Source organism: Orbicella faveolata, unplaced genomic scaffold, assembly GCF_042242905.1.
Source record: "Orbicella faveolata isolate gen_17 unplaced genomic scaffold, um_ofav_v1 contig_13, whole genome shotgun sequence".
NCBI lineage: Eukaryota > Metazoa > Cnidaria > Anthozoa > Scleractinia > Merulinidae > Orbicella > Orbicella faveolata.
In genome coordinates, this window is record NW_028301540.1 from 28,757,552 (window position 1) to 28,780,029 (window position 22,478).

Here is a 22,478-nt window from a genome sequence, read left to right on the forward strand (position 1 = left end):
GATAACGTTTTTATTTTCGTCTGTCTTGTTATTTGCGGGCGAAATAAATTAAAAGAAAAATCCCACGAAAGCCGATCGTTACTAATTTCCCGAATTTCCTTTCCAAACGATAAGTGCTTTATCGATTTAACTGGTAAAGATTTTCATTTCAGTTATTCTATGGCCCAAGAGCACAGCTGCTTGGCAATTATCTTGTAAAACACCCGCGTTTCTCATTTCCTGGGGCCTTATTACATTGTACAGCGGGCAATACAACAAGATATTTTGCCCCACCCACTTGACGGGTCTTGCTAATCATAATTCCCGACATGTATTATAGAACACAAACAAATATCAAAAAAGAAATGTTTCAACGTTACTATTATATACTGATGAGAATATGCCTTTTTAGAAATAAAGAAAAGAGAAGACTAACATTCCTAAAATTAAAGGCTTAAACATCTAAAAATGACAGCCTAATAAACCAAGGAAGTTAGACTTGAAGACGAGAATGTTCCAAAATCAAACAGAGACAAAATTTCTATGCTGTAATCAATTTAGATTCTTGAAAAGTAAAGAGAAAGGCAAAAAAAATATGATATTTTATCACAATGCCAATTAAAACAAGAAAAAAGAAAAAAAAAGAAAACGTTTTGAAATATCACTCGGAATGTCTCTATAAGAAATTAAATGTTTCCAGGCAATGTCAAGTTTGTACGGATAATTTGATTTCCGGAATCCATGTTTGTCTTACATGTATCGTGAAGATATAGCACTGGGCCGCGATCAAGCGGGTAATGCTGTGGCACGCTCGATTGTTTATTGATAAATATCTTGACGCGTTCGCGTGAAAAACCGGCTTATTCTCGGTCGGCTTATTCTCGTTAATAATTTATTAACATAAGAGCGCGGGAAAAGAAGTATTAGCCAGATCACAGGATTCATTAGTGTGGGATAAAAAGAGCAATAACCCTGTATGCATTTTCAGATTAATGCTAAAAATGTATCAGTTCCGCGAAAATAATCTTCACTGAAATTGAAATAGTCCATAACAAGGTAGAAGAACAACCGACTAGTAGTATTGGCTTCAGAAGATAGAGACGGAAATTAACTGAGAGAATCAGCTTCGTTCACCTGGCTTGTACCATGAGGTGCACCTCGTTATATTTTGCAAATAATGTACACTTCTTGGTCGTATTGCCAAATATTGAAGACACAACAAATTTGATTTGCCTGAATCTGATGAGTAGAGAAATGTGTTTGTAATCAATTTAAATTCCACCAATTTGGGCAACTTTTAATTTTTAATCTCTCAAATACAAATCCAGCACTTTTACTGATTCTAGTGGGGAGGAGGGTAAGGTAAAAAAAGGATAAGTCTGCATATGTGCCAAGTGACCCATCAGGGCTGCGCTTATCTCCGTTTTCGGTAGCATGAAGCGACTAGGAGTATGTCTACGCCCCCTGGTTCATCGCAAGGTTAACCCCAGCATTAAGTGCACCGGTACCCATTTACATTCCTGGGTAAAGAGAGGGACAGTAAGAATAAAGTATCTTGTCCAACGCAGTTTCCCCGGCCAGGGCTCGACCCTATGAGGCCAGAAAAAAAAAAAAAAAAAAAAAGGAGAGAAGAAAATTAAGGTAGATGTTTCAAAAGAACATATCATAGTAGAAAACATTTGATTTACAAAAAATAATTTCCTTCGTTTTATATACATCATGTTGACATCTTCTGGTATGTCAGTAACTAGTCTCTTACAGGCGTTCATTTAGTTGCAGCGCAGTGTGAAAAACGGCGAGCAAAAGAATACGGAGAACAGCGGCTTTCTCTCACCGCGCTTCCCCTCTATGTTTTCGCTCGTCGTTTACCACGCTGCGCCCAAACTAACCGGAACGCCTGGACGAGGCTAGTCCCGCAGTAACTGTCGCCACTGGATTGCACATTTCTGTCCGGTATTAAACGCTTATGAGATGCAAACTCTATATAAAATGCATCACAAAGTGTCATTTTCATAGATCTTTTACTTTATGTTTGACAGAGTTATGTGTGTTTTAGTGACTTTTTGGGAATGAGGACACTTTGTGATTCTTGTCGTAAGGAGCATGTATCTCATTAGCCTGCAATCCTGGAGAACATTGTCACCAGAACTAATCTGTAAAGCCAGAATCTTATCTGGTACCCAGCTATCACTCTGTTCGACGGTTGACCGTGGGAGATTTGGAGATCTGAGTTTGAGTTTAATCAGAATCTTGATGGTATTTATTGAAGACGTTTTTTTGTGAGTAGAAGGTAATTTCGATTTCCTATTAATGTGTCGGAGTTTCCTGAGAGGCTCAGACTATCGACAAATTATTTGGAGATGAGTTTCGAATCTGACTTATGTTCAGATTCTTGTTCATACAATGACCTCTGATTGTGTGTGAATGGCTGGGATTTGTAGCCGGAGTAGTTTCCTTCGCAGAAGCTCGTCACGGAAGATTGCGTGACAAGCCCAAAGAGCGTCTGCGTAGAAGGCTACTGGCTGGGATGATTATCTTTTTTTTATTTCCTGAGCTACAATCTTTTTTCCAACCATTGGGTTAATTTGTGCAGTTTTTGATATTGTTGCATACTTTGATGGCTCACTTTTTACGATACTCTTTGTTTGAATTTTGCTGTGCGGGGATTTTGGTTTTGATAATCGTCTTACCAGAATAGCCACATGTACACATAGCGTACCTCATATTTGCGTGACACGTGTCTACGCAAGAATTTTACGTGACAGGACATTATATTTCCATATCCCAGCCAGCGTCGCCAGACTAGCGTCGATCTGTACTGTTTAACGTGCAGTGCTCCATTATCTATCCAAAAGTTCATCGTTAAATACATTCGTTGACATTAATCGGGGATTCTCGTTTTGAAGTTTTCAACGATAGTGTCGAGACCGGAAGTTGACGGCTCTTTCACGCAACAGAAGTCACTCTTGCGTAAGTAGTTACTTGGCATACTTTTCGCTCTCGATTCTCAAACCACAAGCAATCTGTTGACAAGAGAGAGGAGGGACAACATGGACCCGTTGCTAGTTCGTTCCACGGTTAATTTTTCAAGATCTTGAAAGCACTTCATTGTGAGTTGGCGCTTCAACAAATTTGAGATTTGCCGTTCCGTGTGATTTGGCACACGGCGCTCTGGTTGTTTAAGCGGAACAATGCTTCTCGAATGAAATGACTGTCCGTAGAAATGATTTATTCAACCAGGAGACGATATGTGGTCGTGACAATTTTCTTCACTTCAGCGTTTTGGCTGACAATAGAGTTAATACTGTTGAGTTATACGAACCGTTTAAACGTTGAATTCTCACAAGCGAAGAATCAACTTCCTCAGGCATGGAAGCCCGTGCTCGCGTCGGAAACCTCATACGAATTGTCGATCGAAGACTTCAGGTCTTTTTACGTGACGAGGCTTCCCCCGATTCCCGCTGGACCGGGAGAACAAGGGATAGCAGTCTATAACAGCAAAGACGATCCCGCTGAAGTGAGCAAGGAAAAGGAAGGCTACAAAAAATACAGTTTCAACGAATTGGCAAGCGCTAAGATTTCATTGGAGAGAGCTATCCCCGATAATCGACCGCGAGAGTAAGTTAATTTAAACCAAACGTAACCTTTTCTAGAAAATCATTGCTTTTAACATCGTAGCTTAAGTATTTCCAGCACTTTGTTGTTCTTCATAGTTTTGACTCTTCCAGCGGCGAAACAATATTTCGGGCTATAGTTCGCTCAGCCTTAAAATTGATGCCGGAATAAAATATTTATCAACCTGTTTTACGGCGATCAAAGATCAAATGGTGGTTGTTTGAAAATATTTTGGCGCAATTTTGAATAGAGTTTGCTTTATTTGAATGTTCTAGCGGTAGAAGTGAAAGTTACAGTTTTTAACAGACCACACATTTCAAGGTGGTCAGCATTGACTTCTGTAATGTCTACTCAGTCGTGGAATTATAATACTGGTGGTTCTTACAGATCGAAGACAAAACAGTAGGTGATCGGCAACAAAGGATGCAACCAGATCGAGATTTGTCTTAGTAAGGCACGCAAAAGCAACAAGAAAGCTATAAAGGATAGTATTCTTCAGATTATCTGAACGGAATGTTGATTAATACGCTTCGAGTACCTAAATTTTCCGCATTAAATTAGCAAACACATCGACAGCCGTGTGATATGTATTTCTAAATGCTATCTAGCTACATGTATTAAGCGGAAATTTTATTTTGACTACGAATTTTTAATTCTTTAATTCTCATATTCGTCAGTTCTTAACTCCAAGAGAAAAGAGAACATTTAATACTCGTTTTGCTTTCACTTCCAGTTCTTCAAAGCTCAAGATTTACGCAATTCGAATATGCAAATTATAATCCAACTTTGTAGTCGTGTCACGCTACATTGCTAATAATGTGTTTCCGGTTGTTTTCCTTCACAGGTGTCTAAGTATCAAGTACCCAACAAAGCTTCCTAGCGCCAGTGTTGTCATAATTTTTCACAACGAAGCGTGGTCGACCCTTTTACGAACAGTGCACACAGTGTTAGCCCGGTCGCCGCCGGAGTATTTGAAGGAAATAATTTTGGTTGATGATCATAGCAATTACGATGGATACGGTGAGACTGTTTGTCCACTTCCGGTTACTTGTTATCAGGAGAGTAGAGGGGATCTATCTAGCTAGTTCATGGCAAAATAAATGGGGTAATATTTCAGGGTAAATCTTTAAGTGTGATATAATTAATATTTCGGTCACGGCAGTGAAAAAGAGTCCCGTTTACAACAGGCCAAGATGGGGTTTAATCCCCCATTTATATCAGCCGACATATAACTTGTATTTTACTGCCGTATCGTACCTCAATGAGGTCGGCAATTTTTTACTGATAGCAGCTGGAGTGTGATAAATACAAACTGATGGCTGAGAAATCGCTGAAAATTTGACTGATAACTGATTTCCAGCATCCCCATACAGTCCTTTGGAACAACGTGCTTCGCTCCCATTGGCCCGCCCTGAACCGTTCGATAGTTCCAAAGTAAACTGACTCACAACAGTTGTGTGTCTTAGACACAGGTGTGAAAAGCCTTAGGAAAACACAGAGCTACTGCTACTGAAACGCACAAAGGATGTTATAGTCTTCTTTTTTGGCGAATGACAGTTATCACTGTTTGAGTTCACTACACACTTCCCCGACTGATGTATGGAATCAAGACAAACGGACCGATATTTGATATCCTGAACGTGTTAACCCACGAACAAACCATATATTTGTGAAAATAAATCAAGGCTTTCTTCCCGGCCTGTCTGTTATGCAATAACGATCATGTTATAAACAACATCGCAGCGAGACGGAAATTTTAAATACTTACTGGCAAGCAAGCGTGGTCCGGATATAATATTGCCTGTACATCACACTCTTTTAGAATTTTGCATAAGGAGGGATTTAAACTGAAAAATACCGGCCCCGCGCTGTTTTCTTTCGACTTTTCTCTTTATCACAGCATCATTTTTATTGTCTTCTAAATTAAACGCGGGGGTTTTGCGAAAAAGCTTCATCTCAAACAACAGATGACACCCGGTGCTGTGGTGTTTGTTTGGTTCTGCAGGTGTTTCAAGTGCTTGCCGTTCTGAGTGAGTAATTACAAAAGTGTCGCCATTCATGTAGAAGGAAAAAAGTTCGTAAAGCAATTTTTCCTTAGAATTCTAAATAAAAATGTCGAACTTGTAAACTGTGTCTTTGCACCATCGCCTTAGGAAATTGAAATCTTCGTAAGATAATTACGAGTTTCTTGTTTTGAGATAGGATGGCTTTTGCAAAGCAAGTCTTAGAATTCAATGAAAAACCCTTGTTTGTTTTTGTTTGCACTCAAAAATTAAAAGCACCCGAAGAAAACAATGACAGAAAAAGGTCGCACTGATCGTATCGAATTATTTCCTTATCATCAGTATTATCAGTAGGTGAAAAAATTAAAATAGTCGCCTCATGAAATCTGTGAACCACAGTGGCGTAATCCAGGGGATACCTTAATTGTGTTTGTGGCCACTCTCCACTGTCGTAATTATCGCAGAAACAGACATGTGTAATGTTTGTTTACCATTTTCTCAAATCAAAATTTCGATTTTAAGGTAAACAGGGTGGTGGTGGCTGGTTTGCTCGGCTGGATAATTTTACACCCGAAAAGTGAATGAAAGGTCTTGAGAGCAGCCGAGCAGAAAATTTGTGTTCTTGTTCCAATTTGATTTTACGCATAGCTAATTCAGTACCAAGCTAGGTTTCAGGCCCTCCGAGTAGTGGAATATGATAAAGAGATTCGAACGACAGAGGAAGTCAATAGGCCATTTCCAAGCTAGTTGCCTTGCCTTTTGCCTTTGAGTCAAAATGAGGCTTCGTGCGAAACCATTCATATGAAAAACGAGTTCCGCCTACAGGTTCATTTTCATTCATGATCAAATCAAACTCATTTTCATAAGACTCACGTGCGTTTAGTCAAAATTCTAATAATTTCCCGAGTCTTTACCTCTTATTCTCGGTGACAAATAACGCGTACAATCACGGCCTTTTTACTTGTTTATTAAATCGAGAACTCCAAGCATTGAAATAAACTTTTAAAGCCGAGATCTTGGTACTGAGATATAGGAAATCTTGTACCCTGGGTACGAGAGGTTTTTTCTCGCTCGCGGCGGACGGAAATACTTCGCTTAGAAAACCCCGGTTTTCGCGCTGGTCACAACAGAGACATGATCAACACCGGAAACCGCGCAAGAAAAACTTCTGGCACCCAGGGTACAGATATTGCCATCGCATTTGTAATTTCACATATAAAATTATACATTAACGCTGAAATTTCGCTTTTATTTCCTCTTAATCAAGTTCATTTGACCGTTTTTCCGCCATTCATTTAGTACTTAGTCCGTGTCCGTCACCAGGTGCGCTGTACCGCCTAACACCAATAAAACCTTTCGTTACATGAAGGGCGGGCAAGTTAGAAGTCAGTAACACTCGTTTGGACGCGTATTACCATACTTTTGAGTTATTACGAAATATCTACTTAACAATTAGATTATGAGCTCGAGATTTCTATGAGGTGATAGTTGATGAGACCGAAGAATTCTAACTGAAATTTGCTTCAAACAGCGATTCCAAATATTTCTGGTCTTAATATTAAATTTCTCGCTTTAGAGAATTCCCGCGGACTGAGTTCTCAATTTGACATTATCAGGTGTGCGAGCACTTATCGGTTTCTTTCAAAACATTCGAGTTTTTTTTATTCCAGAAACCGTGAATGTCCTTTTTCAGCCTTCTCAGGAATTTAACTATCCTTTTGTTCTTAAATGTTCTTTCAAAGCTTCGGGGAAACGAGAAAACGTTGAAATTTTATCGACCACACCAAGCCACTGAACACTAATGGCTAATAGTGTACAATGGCTCAGCCAATCAGATTGCAGCTTTTGCATTAGTGCTCAAGTAGAATTCTACTAAACAACGTTAGAATTAGGAAGGAATTCATGATGATGTATATACCTTATTACACGAAATTTTCGCGACACGCTTAGTTCGCGATTTTGAGGCGCGCATATTTTGCGACACTTAAACTCCGCGATTTTGCGAAAATTTTGTATTTTGAATTACTTAAACCGACTTTTTTCCTTTTATTTCCTTGGCAATGTTACTTTTAACATGTCCTTGAATTTAGTAAACCGATTTTATCGCAGGTACAATAACGTCAAAATTAAAAAAAGAAAAAAAGAAACGGCGGGACTGTATGTCAACAGTAACAACAAAGCAGCTCTCACAATCTCCACAAGAAGTTCACGCTCGCACGTGAATTATGGAGACAGAAAACAGTAGTGACGAGGAGGACCGAGGCATTGCCTCAGAATAGTTCAAAATATGATTTTGTGAACGTTTCAGTGGTAAGACTCACTCTTTCTTGATTATTGACGTAATCTAAGTCACTTAATTTTCGCGTCACGTTATGTTCGCGACACTTATTGTTTGCGTTGCTTTAATTTCGTGATGTTTTTTCTTAATCGCGAAATTTGCTTTAATTGTTCTTCAAATCGCCTTTAAAAGAGATATGTTCATAATTCAGTCGAATAAGGAGGACTTGACAAAAGTTCTGAACTTAAAACCACTCTTCATCTTAACTCCGACAGCGTTGATATTTCTAGCTTGGTTAGAATGTTCTCATCGATTTCTTTGCATATAAGTCCATTAAAGTTCACACAAAGTTGATGTTTTGCTTTCAAAGTACTGCATCATGGATGGTGGTGCATCATTCGCGAAATATTTCAAGTGTTTGTTCTTAATCTGCCACCAAAACAAATAGTTCTTTTTTGGTTTATTTCAACCTTTGTGATCTTTTTCTACTAAATATAATTTATGCGTTCTTTAAAGTGTCGTTGGAGTATTGACTAAAAACAGTCAAGCTGCTTGATTGTGGCCTTCGCTGCTCGTCTCACTTCTCTGATCTTCCAACAATACAAGATCGGGTTTAAAGACGAATTAAGGTAGAGTAGAGTCTCTGTGGCTATCCAAACCAAGAGATTGTCTATTCCGATAAAAAACAACAAGGCCAGAATGCTCCAGGGAACATAGCAGGCAGCTAATGCCAGCTGCACCCACAAAATGCTAGAAACTGACTTTTTGTATCTTGCTATGTTCAGTGGAATCCCTCTTCCGTTCGCTTGTCCTTGGGGACTGACATGATTTTGTAGGCGGGTTTGTTGATGTCGTAGTTTGAAGTGGATTCTCGTGTAACAGAAAATCACAATTAACAGGGAAAACAGGAAGAGACCAGACACTGCTTTCAAGAAGATGTTTACACTCCAAATCCGGATCGTTCCGGCTGAAGCATTAACTAACCAAAAACAAACTATAGCTGCTCGAACGCGCCTTAATGTTACAACAAGTCTGTATCTCATTCCCAACAACAGGGCGAGAAGTCTGTCCACACTAATTGCGGCTGACGTTAAGAGGGATACTCCAGTCAAAATCCAAGTTAAAACGTTATAAGATTCGTGAACAAAGGAAAAACCCGTCCCTTTTACCTCTGTTATGATAAGCAGGATGAAGGTTGCAAAGAGTGGTTGGGCAACCAGTCCAACACAAAAATCAGTGACCGCCAGACATCGAAAGAAGAGTTTCGTCGGAGGATAAATAGAAGTGACTTTATGAAGGGCAACAAGGATCAGAGTATTGCCCAGAGATGCGGTGATGGATAGAAAAATGTTCAAAGCTAAAAACAATTCAAGTGTACCGAATGATGGGCTGAGTGTGTGGTCCAGTTTGCTTGTGAAGTTTCCGTCTCCAGTGCTGTTCGCCATTGTTCTTGTGTGATCAGAAAATTGAAGTCGCTGTAAAGATCGCTCTTAGATCAGACCAGAAACCTCGGTCAGCTTGAAGTTAGCAGTTAACGTCGAATTTCACTGCATGTCGCTGACAACACATCCATGCAGTTGTCCTTTATAACTGTTCTGCGCGTCGTAATTAATTTTTAGATTATAATTAAGGCCCCGGTGTGTATTGGTTTGATCTTTTAAATTTGCCCCTTTGTCTAGTTTTTTACCTTTAAGAAGTCATGTTTGGGCTGAAATTATTACTCAATATTGACTTCTCGCATGTAGATTGAAAATTAAAAATAAAGAAATGCAAGATGTTAGATAATGAAAGAACAGAATTGCACGTGTTAGTAAGGATCGAAAGCCGAATAGTGTGGGTAACAGAAAGTTTAAGTTTTGGCTCTGATTTAGGGACGAACGGTAAATTTTTAAAACAGCTATTCCACAGACCTAGGGTAAATGATGGTTTAAACTATGAACAGCAGCTGAAAAAATTAAATAGTTGGTCATCTTGCCAATAGTATAAGCCTTTTTTCAAACATCTCTGTTTACAAATACTTAGGGCTTTTAGTCTTTAAACTGTTATCAAAAAACCCCTAGCTGTTGTTTACAGTAGATAAGATGGGAGTATATTGTCCTTATTCCATCGGCGGCAAATACTTATCACATGAATTTCCATAACGACTTACAAATGATAAGTATAGGTAATCGTATAAATGCGAGTCCAAAAGGGATTTACAGTACGAGTGGTATTTGAAAAATCTCTCAAAATTGCACGAACCTTTACGGGTAGTGTAAATCCTTAATTGGTCAAGCCTTCATACGATTACTCATTTATTATGACTGGGAAAATCACGAAAGCACGCGCGTTAATTTGCACTGCAGTGCAAATTTAGAATTAACGGTAAATTGGTCAGCTCTCAGCCAATCACATTGAAGGAATTTTCTCAGTTGTATATATGGATATATAAATTGCCACCAGCCTATAAAGAAAAAAAAAATGACAGCTGATCATATCAAAGCACTCGCTTTTTACCATTTTTACTCCGAACAGCGCGAAAATTGTAAACAGATACCGTAAATCCTCGAATTAGCGCCCCCCCCCCCTCGAATAAGCCCCCCTCCTATCGGCCGAAATTTAAAATAAGCGCCCCCTTGAATAAACGCCCCCCTCCCCTCCCCCCATTTTGTGGACGAGTAACGAGACAACAAAGGGTGTATAGTTTTCGTCATGTAGTATTAGATTTGTACATTGTTTCAGTCTGTGAACACGTTTAGTGAACACGTTGAACACGTTAAGTACTAACGGCGCCGCGATTTAGACTTTAGGATCAGCTTTTTATGTCAATAAACAGCTTATGTTGGTGTTTACGCGCAGATGATGTATTAAAAAAATGATCATGTCAGGCTACAATTTGGGAAATTAAATAAGCGCCCCCCCCCCCCCTCGAATAAGCGCCCCTTCGAATAAGCGCCCCCCTTCTTATCCAAAATTTGAAATAAGCGCCCCGGGCGCTAATTCGAAGATTTACGGACAACGGTACTGTACTAAGGTCTAAAGCTCACTGGATTATGTCGCACATCGTTCCAAATCGATCTTTATTTGTAGTCATTGGTCTAAAATGAGGGTTTTTTTTTTTCATTTAGTTTATAACGTAGAAAATTTCTTCATTTTGACTGGCTGAGATCAACCAATTTACCATTATTTTTAAATTTGCATTGTACAAAGTAACGCACATGCGTTCGTAATTTTCTCAGTCATGTAATGAAATGAGAAAGATTTTCCTGACATCACTCAAACGATTACCTATACTAATTGCGAAAGATACTAAAGTTGCGCTGATGTATTTTGTAGGCAAGCTTAGTCTACTTGTTAACGCTGTCTTGCGCCGGTTCTTGTATTGTTAATTAAATTTTTTTAACATATGTTGATAGCTACAGTAATTGCAGCGATGTATTACGTTTTAGTGTGCCTTTGGATATTTGCTCTGTAATTTTTCCGTTCTGTGTCAAAGATTTACTTCTTATCAGCCGTGCAAAGAACATAATAGCGTTCGTGTTCCTTTAAAATTGTTATGCCGCATGTTTCCGACGGTTATTATTTATGGTATCAACTAAAAGTATCATGCTTTATTGGTGACATTCAACTCGGCGCTAGCTTCGCCGCAATATTTATTTGGTCTTAGAAACCAAACGTAGGCGGCCGAGTAGTCTAAGAAGTTTTTTCTTTTTATACACCACTCACTTCTATTTTCATGCTGGCTACCTTACCTATTGATGAAGTTTATTTACCTTGTACCACTGAAAAGAAGACTTCCCGAGCCTCGGGAAGGACTTTTTAAACTGCCATCAGGCGATTAGTTTATCTCTTCTCTTTACGTGCTTTGGGTAAATAATTGCTTAATAGAGGGTCTGTGTGAGGGTCTGTATGAGGTTCATGTCCGTCCGTCAGTCGGTCAGTCAGTTCGTCCGTCCGTGCGTCCGTCAGTCAGTCAGTCAGTCCGTCCGTCTGTCCGTCATTCAGTCAGTCCGTCCTTCCGTCACTCAGTCAGTCAGTCAGCCAGTCAGTCAGTAAGTCAGTCGTCAGTCAGTCAGTCAGTCAGTCAGTCAGTAAGTCAGTCAGTCAGTCAGTCAGTCAGTCAGTCAGTCAGTCAGTCAGTCAGTCGATGGGTCGTAACCCGTTTTTGGTAGTAATTCCGCTGACCAAGGTATTTCTCGAGAGGGACGACATTTGTCAGACCATTCTTGACAAAATGGCTGCTAAAGCGAGGAACTGATCTTTCGCGTTTGGATGCGAAGTAAAGACTATTTGGTATACAACTAAGCTGGGTTTATAATTCGATCCATCGATAGCTTTGACAGCGGCTTTTAACCGAAACGTTGCCAAAAATCATGTGCGAGGGTTTCACGCACGAGAGGTGTAATTCTAACGCGAATTATTTCAAATTTCCATACTGTCTCATTTTCTTACATAATTACATTACTTTTATGGCTAGAACGTTTCTGTTTTCCAATGCCTATAATATAAACGCGAAGCATCCGTTAGTAGCTCGGGAGAAAAAAAAAAAGGCTCGCACGAGAATATGAACCTGCGACCATTCCAGCCCGCCACCTTCAGATTACCCGGCTGAAATTTGACCACATCGCCAACTTGCAACTGATGAATTAATTATGAAGAAAAACATTTACAAACTCACAGATAGCCTAATTGATTGACGACCACCACTTGTTAAAACGATTCGCATAGCGAGCTTACAGCGAGCGACCACGCATTTAAATGGCAGCTGTTTACTGTTGGAAATCACTCAATATGCTAGCCAGATGACCTGTTTTACTGGCCATGTTATCTATTCATGGATATTTTAAGATGCTGGATGGGTATTCCTTTCTCATTCTCCACTGAGGTCAGGGGATCGCTTGGCGTGAAGTCGTAAAAGTCATGTGACAAAGCGCACGGTTTGCAGTCTAAAACCGTAGCGATTCGCCATTTTGCTGATTGGTGCGTCAATCTTTCGCAGAATGTTTCAAGCTTTTCTTCTTAATCTGCCACAAACTAAAAATCTTGGTTTCTTTTTGGTTTCATTCACCTTTAAGATCATTGCCTACTTAATTTAACGGTTGTTTTAAAGTGTACCTGGATTTGAAGATAACTTTGAGCACGATCATTTTACTTTAAATCCTCTTTCGTTCACTATTTTTATACATTGTGCTATTTTTCGTGGCAACCGTAAGTCAACCCATACAGCTAATTATCTAAACACAGTTAAGCTGCATTATTGTGGCCTTCGCAGCTCGTCTCACCTCCCTGATCTTCCAACAATACGGGATCGGGTTTAAAGATGAATTAAAGTGGACAAGAGTCGTTACGATTGTCCAAGCCATGTCCTTTTCTATTCCGATTACAAACAACAAAGCCAGAATGACCAAGGGACCATAGCAAGCAGCTAATGCCAGCTGCACCGACAAAATACTAGAAAGTGACTTTTTATATCTTGCTATGTTCAGTGGAACACCTCCTCCGTTTGAACGTCTTTGGGGAACATTGTTTTTTTTGTCGGATTCATCGATGTCGTAATTTGAGGTGGATCCTCGTGAAACAGAAAATGGAAGTTACCAGAGAAAGTGTCAATACGATAAAGGCAAACATAAATGTGATATCTGTTCTCCACATCCGAATCAATCCAATAGAAGCACCAATTAACCAAACACAAATTATAGCTACACGGACTCACCTTAATGTTACGACATGTCTGTATCTCAGTCCCAAACACAGGGCGAGAAGTCTCTCCACATTAATTGCGGTCAGCGTCAAGACAGATACTGTACACAAAATCCAACTTGAAACTCGAGAAACTTCGTAAATATAGTACAAACCGTTCTCGCTCACCTCTGTTACACGAGACAGGATTTCGGTTGCATAGAGTGGCTGTACAAGAAGTCCAACGCAAAGATCAGTGACCGCCAGACATCGAAAGAAAGTTTCGTCGGTGGATAAATGGAAGGGACTTTATGAAAAGCAACGAGGATCAAAGCGTTGCCCAGGGATGCGGTGATGGATAGAAAAATGTTCACAGCTGTAAAAAACTCAAGCGTTCCCGCATATGGTGCATTGACTACTTGCTTCAGTTTTTTTTTGTGAAGTCTCCGTCTCCAGTAATGTTCGCCATTGTCTTGGTTGGCCAGAAAATTGAAGTTACTGTAAGAGCGCTCCAAGTTGACAAAAAACCTCGGTCAGGTTGGAGGTTAATGTCATCAGGCTGAAAATTTCATATTTCACTGATAACACATCCAGTTGTCCTTTAAAACTGTTTGTCGCCTTTGTTAATTTATTTTTGTTTTGATTTGAAGGGTGCGGCTATTGATTTTGCCGATTTCGTCAAGTTTTTAACATGATGAAATCGCATTTTTGCTGGAAAGTGAGATAGTTTTTGTCAAGAATAGTTAGTTGGAAAAATAAAGACAGTTTTTGTAGCTGGTAATTACTTGCCACATGAATGTCTGAATTGCTTTAAAAATATTAATGCGCAAATTTCCAGCAGGCTAAATATGAGAAATGACAGCTGTTTCAGATCAAAAATACTTGCGGAGGAAATAAAAACACGAAAAATGAAAGTTAAGTCTCTGCTATATTTCACTCCGAACACTGGAAATTGAAATTCTACCAAGACCTTAAACCCACTGGATTATATGGTATATCTTTATTTCCATCCCATTTTGTTCATTTGTTATATAACTTAAGAAAATTACTTTATTTCCATTGGCTGAAGGCAGCCAAATTTATCCTCTCTTTTTAATTTGATTTGCACAGTAGTGCAAATTAACGCGCTTGCGTTCATAATTAACAATTATTCAATATTTAACAATTATTCCACGAGCTAGTAGTATGGTAATCAACACCCCACTAAACCGCATCCTCCTTTTGAGTATTTTTTGCATTTTGATTATATGTTTTCAGCTCATCTCGACAAAGAGCTAGAATCTTACATCGAACAGCTACCCAAAGTTCATCTCGTCAGAGCAAAGACTCGTCAAGGACTGATTCGCGCGCGACTCATTGGCGCTAAACAAGCGAAAGGAGAAGTGCTCGTCTTCTTGGATTCTCATTGCGAAACTAACTACGGTTGGTTAGAACCGCTGCTGGCAAGGATCGCACATGACAGGACAATTGTTGTAACCCCGGACATTGAAGTTGTTGATTTAAGAACGTTTTCTTACGCCAAGGGTAAAGGAGGCTATAATAGAGGGATTTTTAATTGGGAATTGACGTTTAAGTGGAGAGCGTTGCCGGATTATGAGAAGCAGCGGCGAAAAAGCGATGCCGATCCCATCAGGTAATCAGTTTATCTTCTCCCTGTCAAATTATAGCAATATCATTATCATCATCGTCATCGCTATTTTTGTTGTCACCTTTAATCGTCATAGTTGTTATAATCATCGCCATATTCTCGTTTTCGTTGTTTTAATCGTTATCACTAGCATTGTCATGGTTATCGTTACTCTTATCTATATTTATTATTTATCTTTATTCATTTATACATGGAAAATTATCAGTTACATACTGTTATAAAATTATACTGAAATAGGCAACAAAAATAGACTGGTTTACATCCGCATATTAGAGCTCCGCTTAGTGTCCGCCCATTAGAGCTAAAAAATGTGGCTTTTGTGTATAATTGGAATCGTCCGTTTTCGAGAGTTGTCCTGCTCTATGGAGAAACGTCTGTCCCGTTAGTGGAGTGACAAAGTTAAAAAACTTCCGAATTCTTATATTTATCTTTAAAATATTCCTACCCTTTGTTAGGTCTCCCACAATGGCCGGCGGGTTATTTGCAATCGACAGAAGTTATTTTTATGAAATTGGTTCTTATGACACTGAAATGTCTTACTGGGGAGGCGAAAACGTGGAAATGTCATTCCGGGTAAGTTATGGACCTATTCGATTCTTTGCCTAGATTAATCTTCGGTAAGCCGTTGTGTCGTTCTTTCTTTGACGTTTAAAAAAGTCCATATTTCGGCCGTTGTATTAAAAAAACCAGACCTTTCAACTGGATTGTCGCGCTTTCGAGATACCATCGTCTCCCAGGCGCTCAGTTAGTTGGGGCGCAGCGCGAAAAAGTGGCGGAGCGAAAAATTGAGAGAGACCTCCCCGCGCCGAGGTTCACTCTATTTTTTTCGCGCACCATTTCTACCGCTGCGCCCTATTAACTGAACGCCTGGAAGAGTCAATCGAGATACGAGAGACTGTTCTTATGTGTTCAATTCTGTCCACAAGTGGACTCTTCAACAGTTATCACAGACTGGGCGGAAATTCTCTCCTCATCTTTGTTACCAACCTTGTCTCGAGCACTTGTGTTCGAGATAAAAGATACGTTTTCTAAAATATTTTAGTCTTCAATTTTTTTAACATTAACGTTGCGTTAATCTAGATTTTTCACTAAAAAGAGCTGAGTCACGGCATTTTGAGTTATTTTGGCCACCTATAATAGTTCAATAACAAACCAAATAGTAGTTTGCTAAGAAAGAAAGACACAAAGGAGATAACAATAAACCTTAAAGGAACAAGGATGGTCAAGGATGGAGAAGATTAACACGGATTACAAACGAGGTACTTGAAAAATTTAGGCTAAACTTTTCAAGATGCGCAAACCATGACGTAGCTTATTGAACTGTCGTTTTGTATTTTAGATATGGATGTGTGGGGGGTCCCTTGAAATCCTGCCTTGTTCCAAGGTCGGTCACGTGTTCAGAGAGAGCCAGCCGTACAAGATTGGTGAAGGAGCTATTGACAAGAATAACATGAGATTAGCGGAAGTCTGGATGGATGAATATAAAGACATTTACTATGCCATGAGGCCACAGCTGAAAGGAAAGTCTTTTGGAGACGTATCGGAAAGAAAGGCTCTCAGAAATAAACTGAACTGTAAAAGTTTCAAATGGTATCTGACGAATATCATTCCTGAATTGGATGTCCCGGATATGTATCCTTACGGACGAGGGGAGGTAAGGGGCTCCAATGTTCAACGTTCGAAAACTATAGCCGTTACACGTTATCGATTATGTGGCGAACTTGTTCCAAGGCGCTCTTGATTTCTACCTTGTATATTTTCTCTATGCAAAACCCATTTGGATTGGTAATTAATACGTTGGGAATTATACAAATGACTGTATAAAAGAATTTACACGTGTTCAACTTTATCACTCTACTTGAGGTCTCGAAAGCGAAGCGGTTGGCAACCCAGCCTCCCACCCAACGAGTAAGTCTGGCTTGATCTAGCTGTCCGCTTCTATTTTCGCCTGGTCTTGGACTTGTCCCAGGCCAGTGCGATTCCCCATAACTTATTACCATGTCATTAATACCAATACCCAGGGTAGAATAATACACTCTTGTTAGTCAGGTCTATGAGAGTTAATGCAGATCTGCGTCAGTCTCTCAGCGACTCGGAGAAATGAGGAAGGGTCTGTGAAGGAGACTGGGTGCAATACAGGCATCTTTACTCTCAATCAATCTCGCGGCCTGTTGTGAGACTATTTAAACTAATCAAAGTTTAAATTTGTAGTCGGTTCTATCAAGTTCGATTGGGTTACCGTAACAACAACAGTTTGAAAGAAAAGATAAGTTTTTTTTTTTAAATTTACCTTATTCTCTAACAACAGATGGATTTTTTTTTGTTTCTGTAGGTTCGCAATCTTGGAACCAACCAGTGCTTAGACACTATGGCAAAAAATGAACCCGGCGGAGAGCCCGGCATGTACATGTGCCATGGAATGGGAAATAACCAGGTACGGACCAGTTTTAAATGAGTGTTTTAAAACCAGAACCAAAGCTTTGACAATGGTAAATCATGGAAAACTAAACAACACAATGAACCGATAAGAACAAGATGTAAATTAACCCAGCCTGCGCATGACGCTGGGAAATATCAGTCACGAAGTTGGGAGAGGTTTCGATTTTGCATCTGAATGGTTCATTTAGGCGGTGCAAGGTTTTTTTTTAAAACAACATAGCATCGTAAAGCGGGTTAACCGCGGCCTTCTTGAAAATCTCTCCATTATGAATTGTTCAGTTCAAGAATTGCATGGTACCGCAAGATTTTGTACGAAATTGAAATGAAAAATCCTTGCCAAATTAGCTTGAACCAACACACCCTCCACGCGTTTTCAAGTCTGCCCGCGCTGCAGTCAATTCCGCTCTCGCCATTGTTAGCAATTCCTCCAGCACTTCCGAAAAACTGAACGACTGACCATCAACTAACGGCAGTCATTATGATTTCAACTTTCTTCTTTCTTGTAGTTTTTCATGTTCACCAAAAAGCAGGAGTTCTGGCATGACGATCTTTGCCTGGATCTAACAAATGGCGACCCAAGCACCAAGGTCCAGTTGTACAACTGCCATAAACTGGGCGGAAACCAAAAGTGGGAGCATGAGAGGGTAGGTGCCACTTAACATGAGAAGGAGGCTCTCGATTTATTGGTGACATGGCAAGATAGTTTGGCCCGATTGGCCTTCGTGCAAATAGAAGACGCAAAACAATATCCAAAGATGCGCGAAGCTAAGACGAGAAGGGAGCAGGAGACGCCTTTGTTCAGTTATCGCGCATCCTTGGAGCTTTCCTTGAAGTGTCGCGCTGATAAGTTCTTTCTCTCTTGCTAAACATTTCGTCACGCGAGCGTGACGTGTGCATCAGCGAGAACCACCGCTTTATTAAGGGCTGCAAGCTTTAGTTTGAGTCTCACGTGTCCGTCATCCTTGTTTTGTATTCGCAGGATGGAAGAATTCGTCATGCACTCTACCAAGTGTGTCTGGACGTTGAAGGAGAAAGCTTGGTCGTGCGAAAATGCGATGACCGGCAAACACAGAAGTGGAGATTTACTGCCTACCCTGAGGAAGACAGAACTAAAACAAATCAAGAGAAAATTTTATAACCCTAACTTGACAGTAGGGTAATATTCTTACTAGTGGTTTTCAAAATACAAATTTAGTTTTGCAATATGGTATTATCTAACAAAGCGTAGGCACAATGTTAAAAAGCGCTTTTTTGAATGCATACAACGTCGAAAGCAAATTTATGAAGTTCTGTGTTTGTTTTGATTTTGAGTCTTTTTATTGGTTAAGATGCAGCTCACTTAAGCCCGTCAAAGCAATCACGTGCTGTGCTATTAACCAATCATGTGGAAGTAATGCCAAAACTTTCCCGCGCTTTCAACGGGTTGCATATGCATGTTTTCGATTAGCCTTCTGATTGGTCCTTTGTATTATTTTCGCTTGTTGTGATTGGCCAGCTATAGTTTGCTTTGGGCTTGGTTCACTCAGCTCACAGAAATTAATTAGAAAATCTCTGCTCGCGAATGCTTTTTAGTTTATCATCTCGGTGTTTGGCCCGTTAACGACTGTTTACCGTTATTCTTCGACTTTGACAGGGTCTTTTAACCGTAACATTGGTTGATTTCGCAGCTTTAGTTATATTAAGTTTGCAATTCTGTTGACAGTCAATACAATAATTAAGTACTTTATAAATAATTCATAATCTATTACTCTAAAGCATTTTCCAACACCTAATTTTAGTTAAAAGTTCATGGGAAATTGTTGGGAAAGTCTTTTAGACATTTACGATACTCGGGATATTGATATAGTCAGTTCTATGCGATTTTCTGAAGTTTTTACTGAAGAGTTTGATCGAAAAAGTATAATCGTGCAAAACACGCATTATATTTAATAATGGGCTTTTTAATGTTTGTGTAATTTGATCGTACGTAGACCTGTGGGAGTAGATAAGGATTAACAATAGTCAGATAAATATATTAATTATATCCTTTAACATTATATTTATAATGGTTTATAAAATTATCATATAACCTGCGATCTGATGTCTCGTTTGTTTACTCGAGGGTTAAGGTGATTCCTTAGTATTGCATTGCACATCCCTACTGCGCACGATTTTCGCGTCATTAGCGCGCGCACATGAGCGCGTGCGCATACAAACCGTAAGAGATTTCCCTCAAACTAAGCTCGATAGCGAAATAAATTAAAAGCTCCTTTTCTCTTAAACGAACACGGTGACCCCATTTTTTATTCCATAATTTCAATGACAATAATATCCTCAATAACTGAGAAAAAAATTAGCAGAAATCTATGGCTACTTTTTTGGCAAATGAAATAACGGGCCACACAGTGCATGTCCAAATTATGTTTCCTTTAAAGGATAAAAAAATGCAAGGTATTTGAACACATTTTTTTTCTGGGACGTAGGTTATTAAACAATCAAAGAAAGTCAAACTCTGTGATATAACACGCTGAATTGAAAAACAAGAGGCAATGCCTACATAGTCGGACAAGCAATTTGAAAACGTTTGCCATCTGACAACTAGAAATAATACGGGAGAAATGCTAATTTGAAAAAAGTACATCATAGATCTAAGATATAGATAATTAAGATGCAGGAGAGAAGATAAATGCTGTAACGCAATATGCCATCTTTATTGAAAGGATATCGTCAGGCCAATAACAAAGCAAGCCGAGTCGAAAAATTATAGATAGAGAATTGACAAACGATCAGAATTGGGAATTGGATGAAATATCTTTTTTCATAGCAATTCTGAACTAAATCTGTTTAGGCATTTTTTGTTCAAGTGTTAGACTTGTTTATGTTGGTTGTTAGGAATATATTCCAGTACTGGGCCATTGTAACAAATATCAACTTTGCCTTATTTTTACTATATTTGTAGTTTGATTTTAAAGTATACTTGAAACTTGATAAAATAACAGTACTCCTCAGTAGGCACCTGGTGTTTTTTGTAAGTTATATCATGCAATGCCATATTTCCGAGAATTAAAATATTATTATTATATATATATCCTTACACATGTTGCTAAAAATGTAATGTTTCAATAATTGATGCAAAATACAAGGTGTACTAGACTAACCAAGAAGCAGAAAAAGAAAAAGGAAAAAAAAAACCGCTTAAACACACAAGTGGTTTATTACCTGACATTGTTACAGTGCATTTTCTAAAAGCTAAAGATATAAACAGTTGTCTGCAATAATACCAAAAACACTTTCTCATGGGAACTCGAGTAAGTAAATTTCAAAGTTCAGAGGAATTGTCAGGTAAAACACAGGTAAAATTTCATCATCAGTTTCATTTCACTGGTACTTTCAAGTGTTTCATATATTACTTCAAAATTTATTTTCTACATTGGTGTCGTTAGAAATGATTTCTTTTGAGAAGATATTGAGAAGAGTCGCACAGAAGTTTCCAATAATCTCGGTAAAAAGTTTTAGACCACTTGTTACTCGAACTTTTGGTGGATTCCTTCTTAACACCTAAGCTAGTATATAACTATAACTGAACTGAACGACTCTAATCTGCATTTGATAATGGGTGCAAGATAACGCCGAAACGTCAAGCTATAGCATTTATTTTTCCTTTAAAATGATTTTCTTTGTAACCGAGTATCTTTTGAGATTTGAGGGACATAAGAAACTTCAAAATTTTGTCCTGAAATCCTCGGAGACTGAAATCCTCGTTTTGTTGAACACGTCCATTTACACGAACAGGAAGCATTTTTTGACCAAAAGATTAAGTATACAGAGCACGTTCTTAGAAAATGATTCTTCGTAATATGTCCTTGAATCTCCAAAACCCTAATAAATTTTAGACTTGTCATTTTGTCAGATGGCGATCAACATAAACAATGGCTTACCTCTCCAGAAACACTTTCTTGTTGTTCATGCATGCTCACATGCCAGTTCAGAATCTTAACAACGAACTAAAGTACTGATTGGTACTTTCACACTGGATCAAACTGGGGAAAAAGCACAACATTTGCGAAAAAACGGCACCTTCTTGAAGAATGCAATATAGCGGACGGAACTCCAAAGAGCGCGGTAAATGTATGCATGCATAAATTTGCATGCACAAATGTGACATCAAAACGGAGAAACGGAGCCCAATCCTTAACTCATGCGCCATACAGCGCATGAGTAATAATCGAGCTTATTTGTTGCGTACGGAGATTACCAAAAGTCACCTAAACAACCGTATTTGTCACCATTGTGGCGTGAAAACAAGCACGGTGACCCCCTCTTTTTACTACATTTTTAGTATCTCCTTGTCCTGTAACAACAGTATACCAAGTGTCATCGGAAATCTATGGCGGGTTCTTTACTAGGGAATCACCTTAAGCAATATCTGCTTTTTTAAAACATCTATTTTTGCTTCTCTGCATTACGTGTAGTTTGTACCAATCTCCCTGCTAGGGAATCTTAAAGGAGCTCAGTCACGGTATTTTGAGTTATTTTGACCACATATCAAATTACCTTTAAATTGATGGAACCCTGAAAATAATAGTTTAGTAAGATAGAAAAACACCAAAGGGACAACAGTAAATCATAAAGGAACAAGGATGGTTAAGGATGGAGAAGATTAACACGGATTACAAACGACGAACTTGAAAAATTTAGGCTAAACGTTTCAAGATGTGCAAACTTTGACCTAGCTCCTTTAACGAATGTGAGCCAAACATTTTCGAGGTCTTCGTTCAGAGTCGGTCTCAATCTTGCCCCATTGTTAGGCATCTTTGATCACTGTTGGTGTTCTTCGTCACTAGTCAACTGTTTATTATTTTGCGGTTTACTTCAAACT

At 39.0% G+C, this 22,478-nt stretch overlaps 2 protein-coding genes and 1 pseudogene across 2 annotated transcripts; 1 reads left to right on the forward strand and 2 right to left on the reverse strand.

Moving 5' to 3' along the window:
• Positions 1-2,762: 2,762 nt before the first annotated feature.
• On the forward strand, positions 2,763-19,695 carry LOC110053926 (polypeptide N-acetylgalactosaminyltransferase 13-like). Its single transcript, XM_020760241.2, has 8 exons — positions 2,763-3,597; positions 4,439-4,614; positions 14,791-15,166; positions 15,637-15,754; positions 16,521-16,835; positions 17,514-17,615; positions 18,127-18,264; positions 18,600-19,695. Exons 1-8 carry the CDS (start codon positions 3,203-3,205, stop codon positions 18,756-18,758), a joined length of 1,779 nt encoding a protein of 592 aa, XP_020615900.2. The 5' UTR covers positions 2,763-3,202; the 3' UTR covers positions 18,759-19,695.
• LOC110053930 (adenosine receptor A3-like) lies at positions 8,324-9,459 on the reverse strand. Its single transcript, XM_020760247.2, has one exon. It carries the CDS (start codon positions 9,318-9,320, stop codon positions 8,409-8,411), a length of 912 nt encoding a protein of 303 aa, XP_020615906.2. The 5' UTR covers positions 9,321-9,459; the 3' UTR covers positions 8,324-8,408.
• Positions 12,885-14,058, reverse strand: LOC149115895 (adenosine receptor A3-like; annotated as a pseudogene).
• Positions 19,696-22,478: the final 2,783 nt, after the last annotated feature.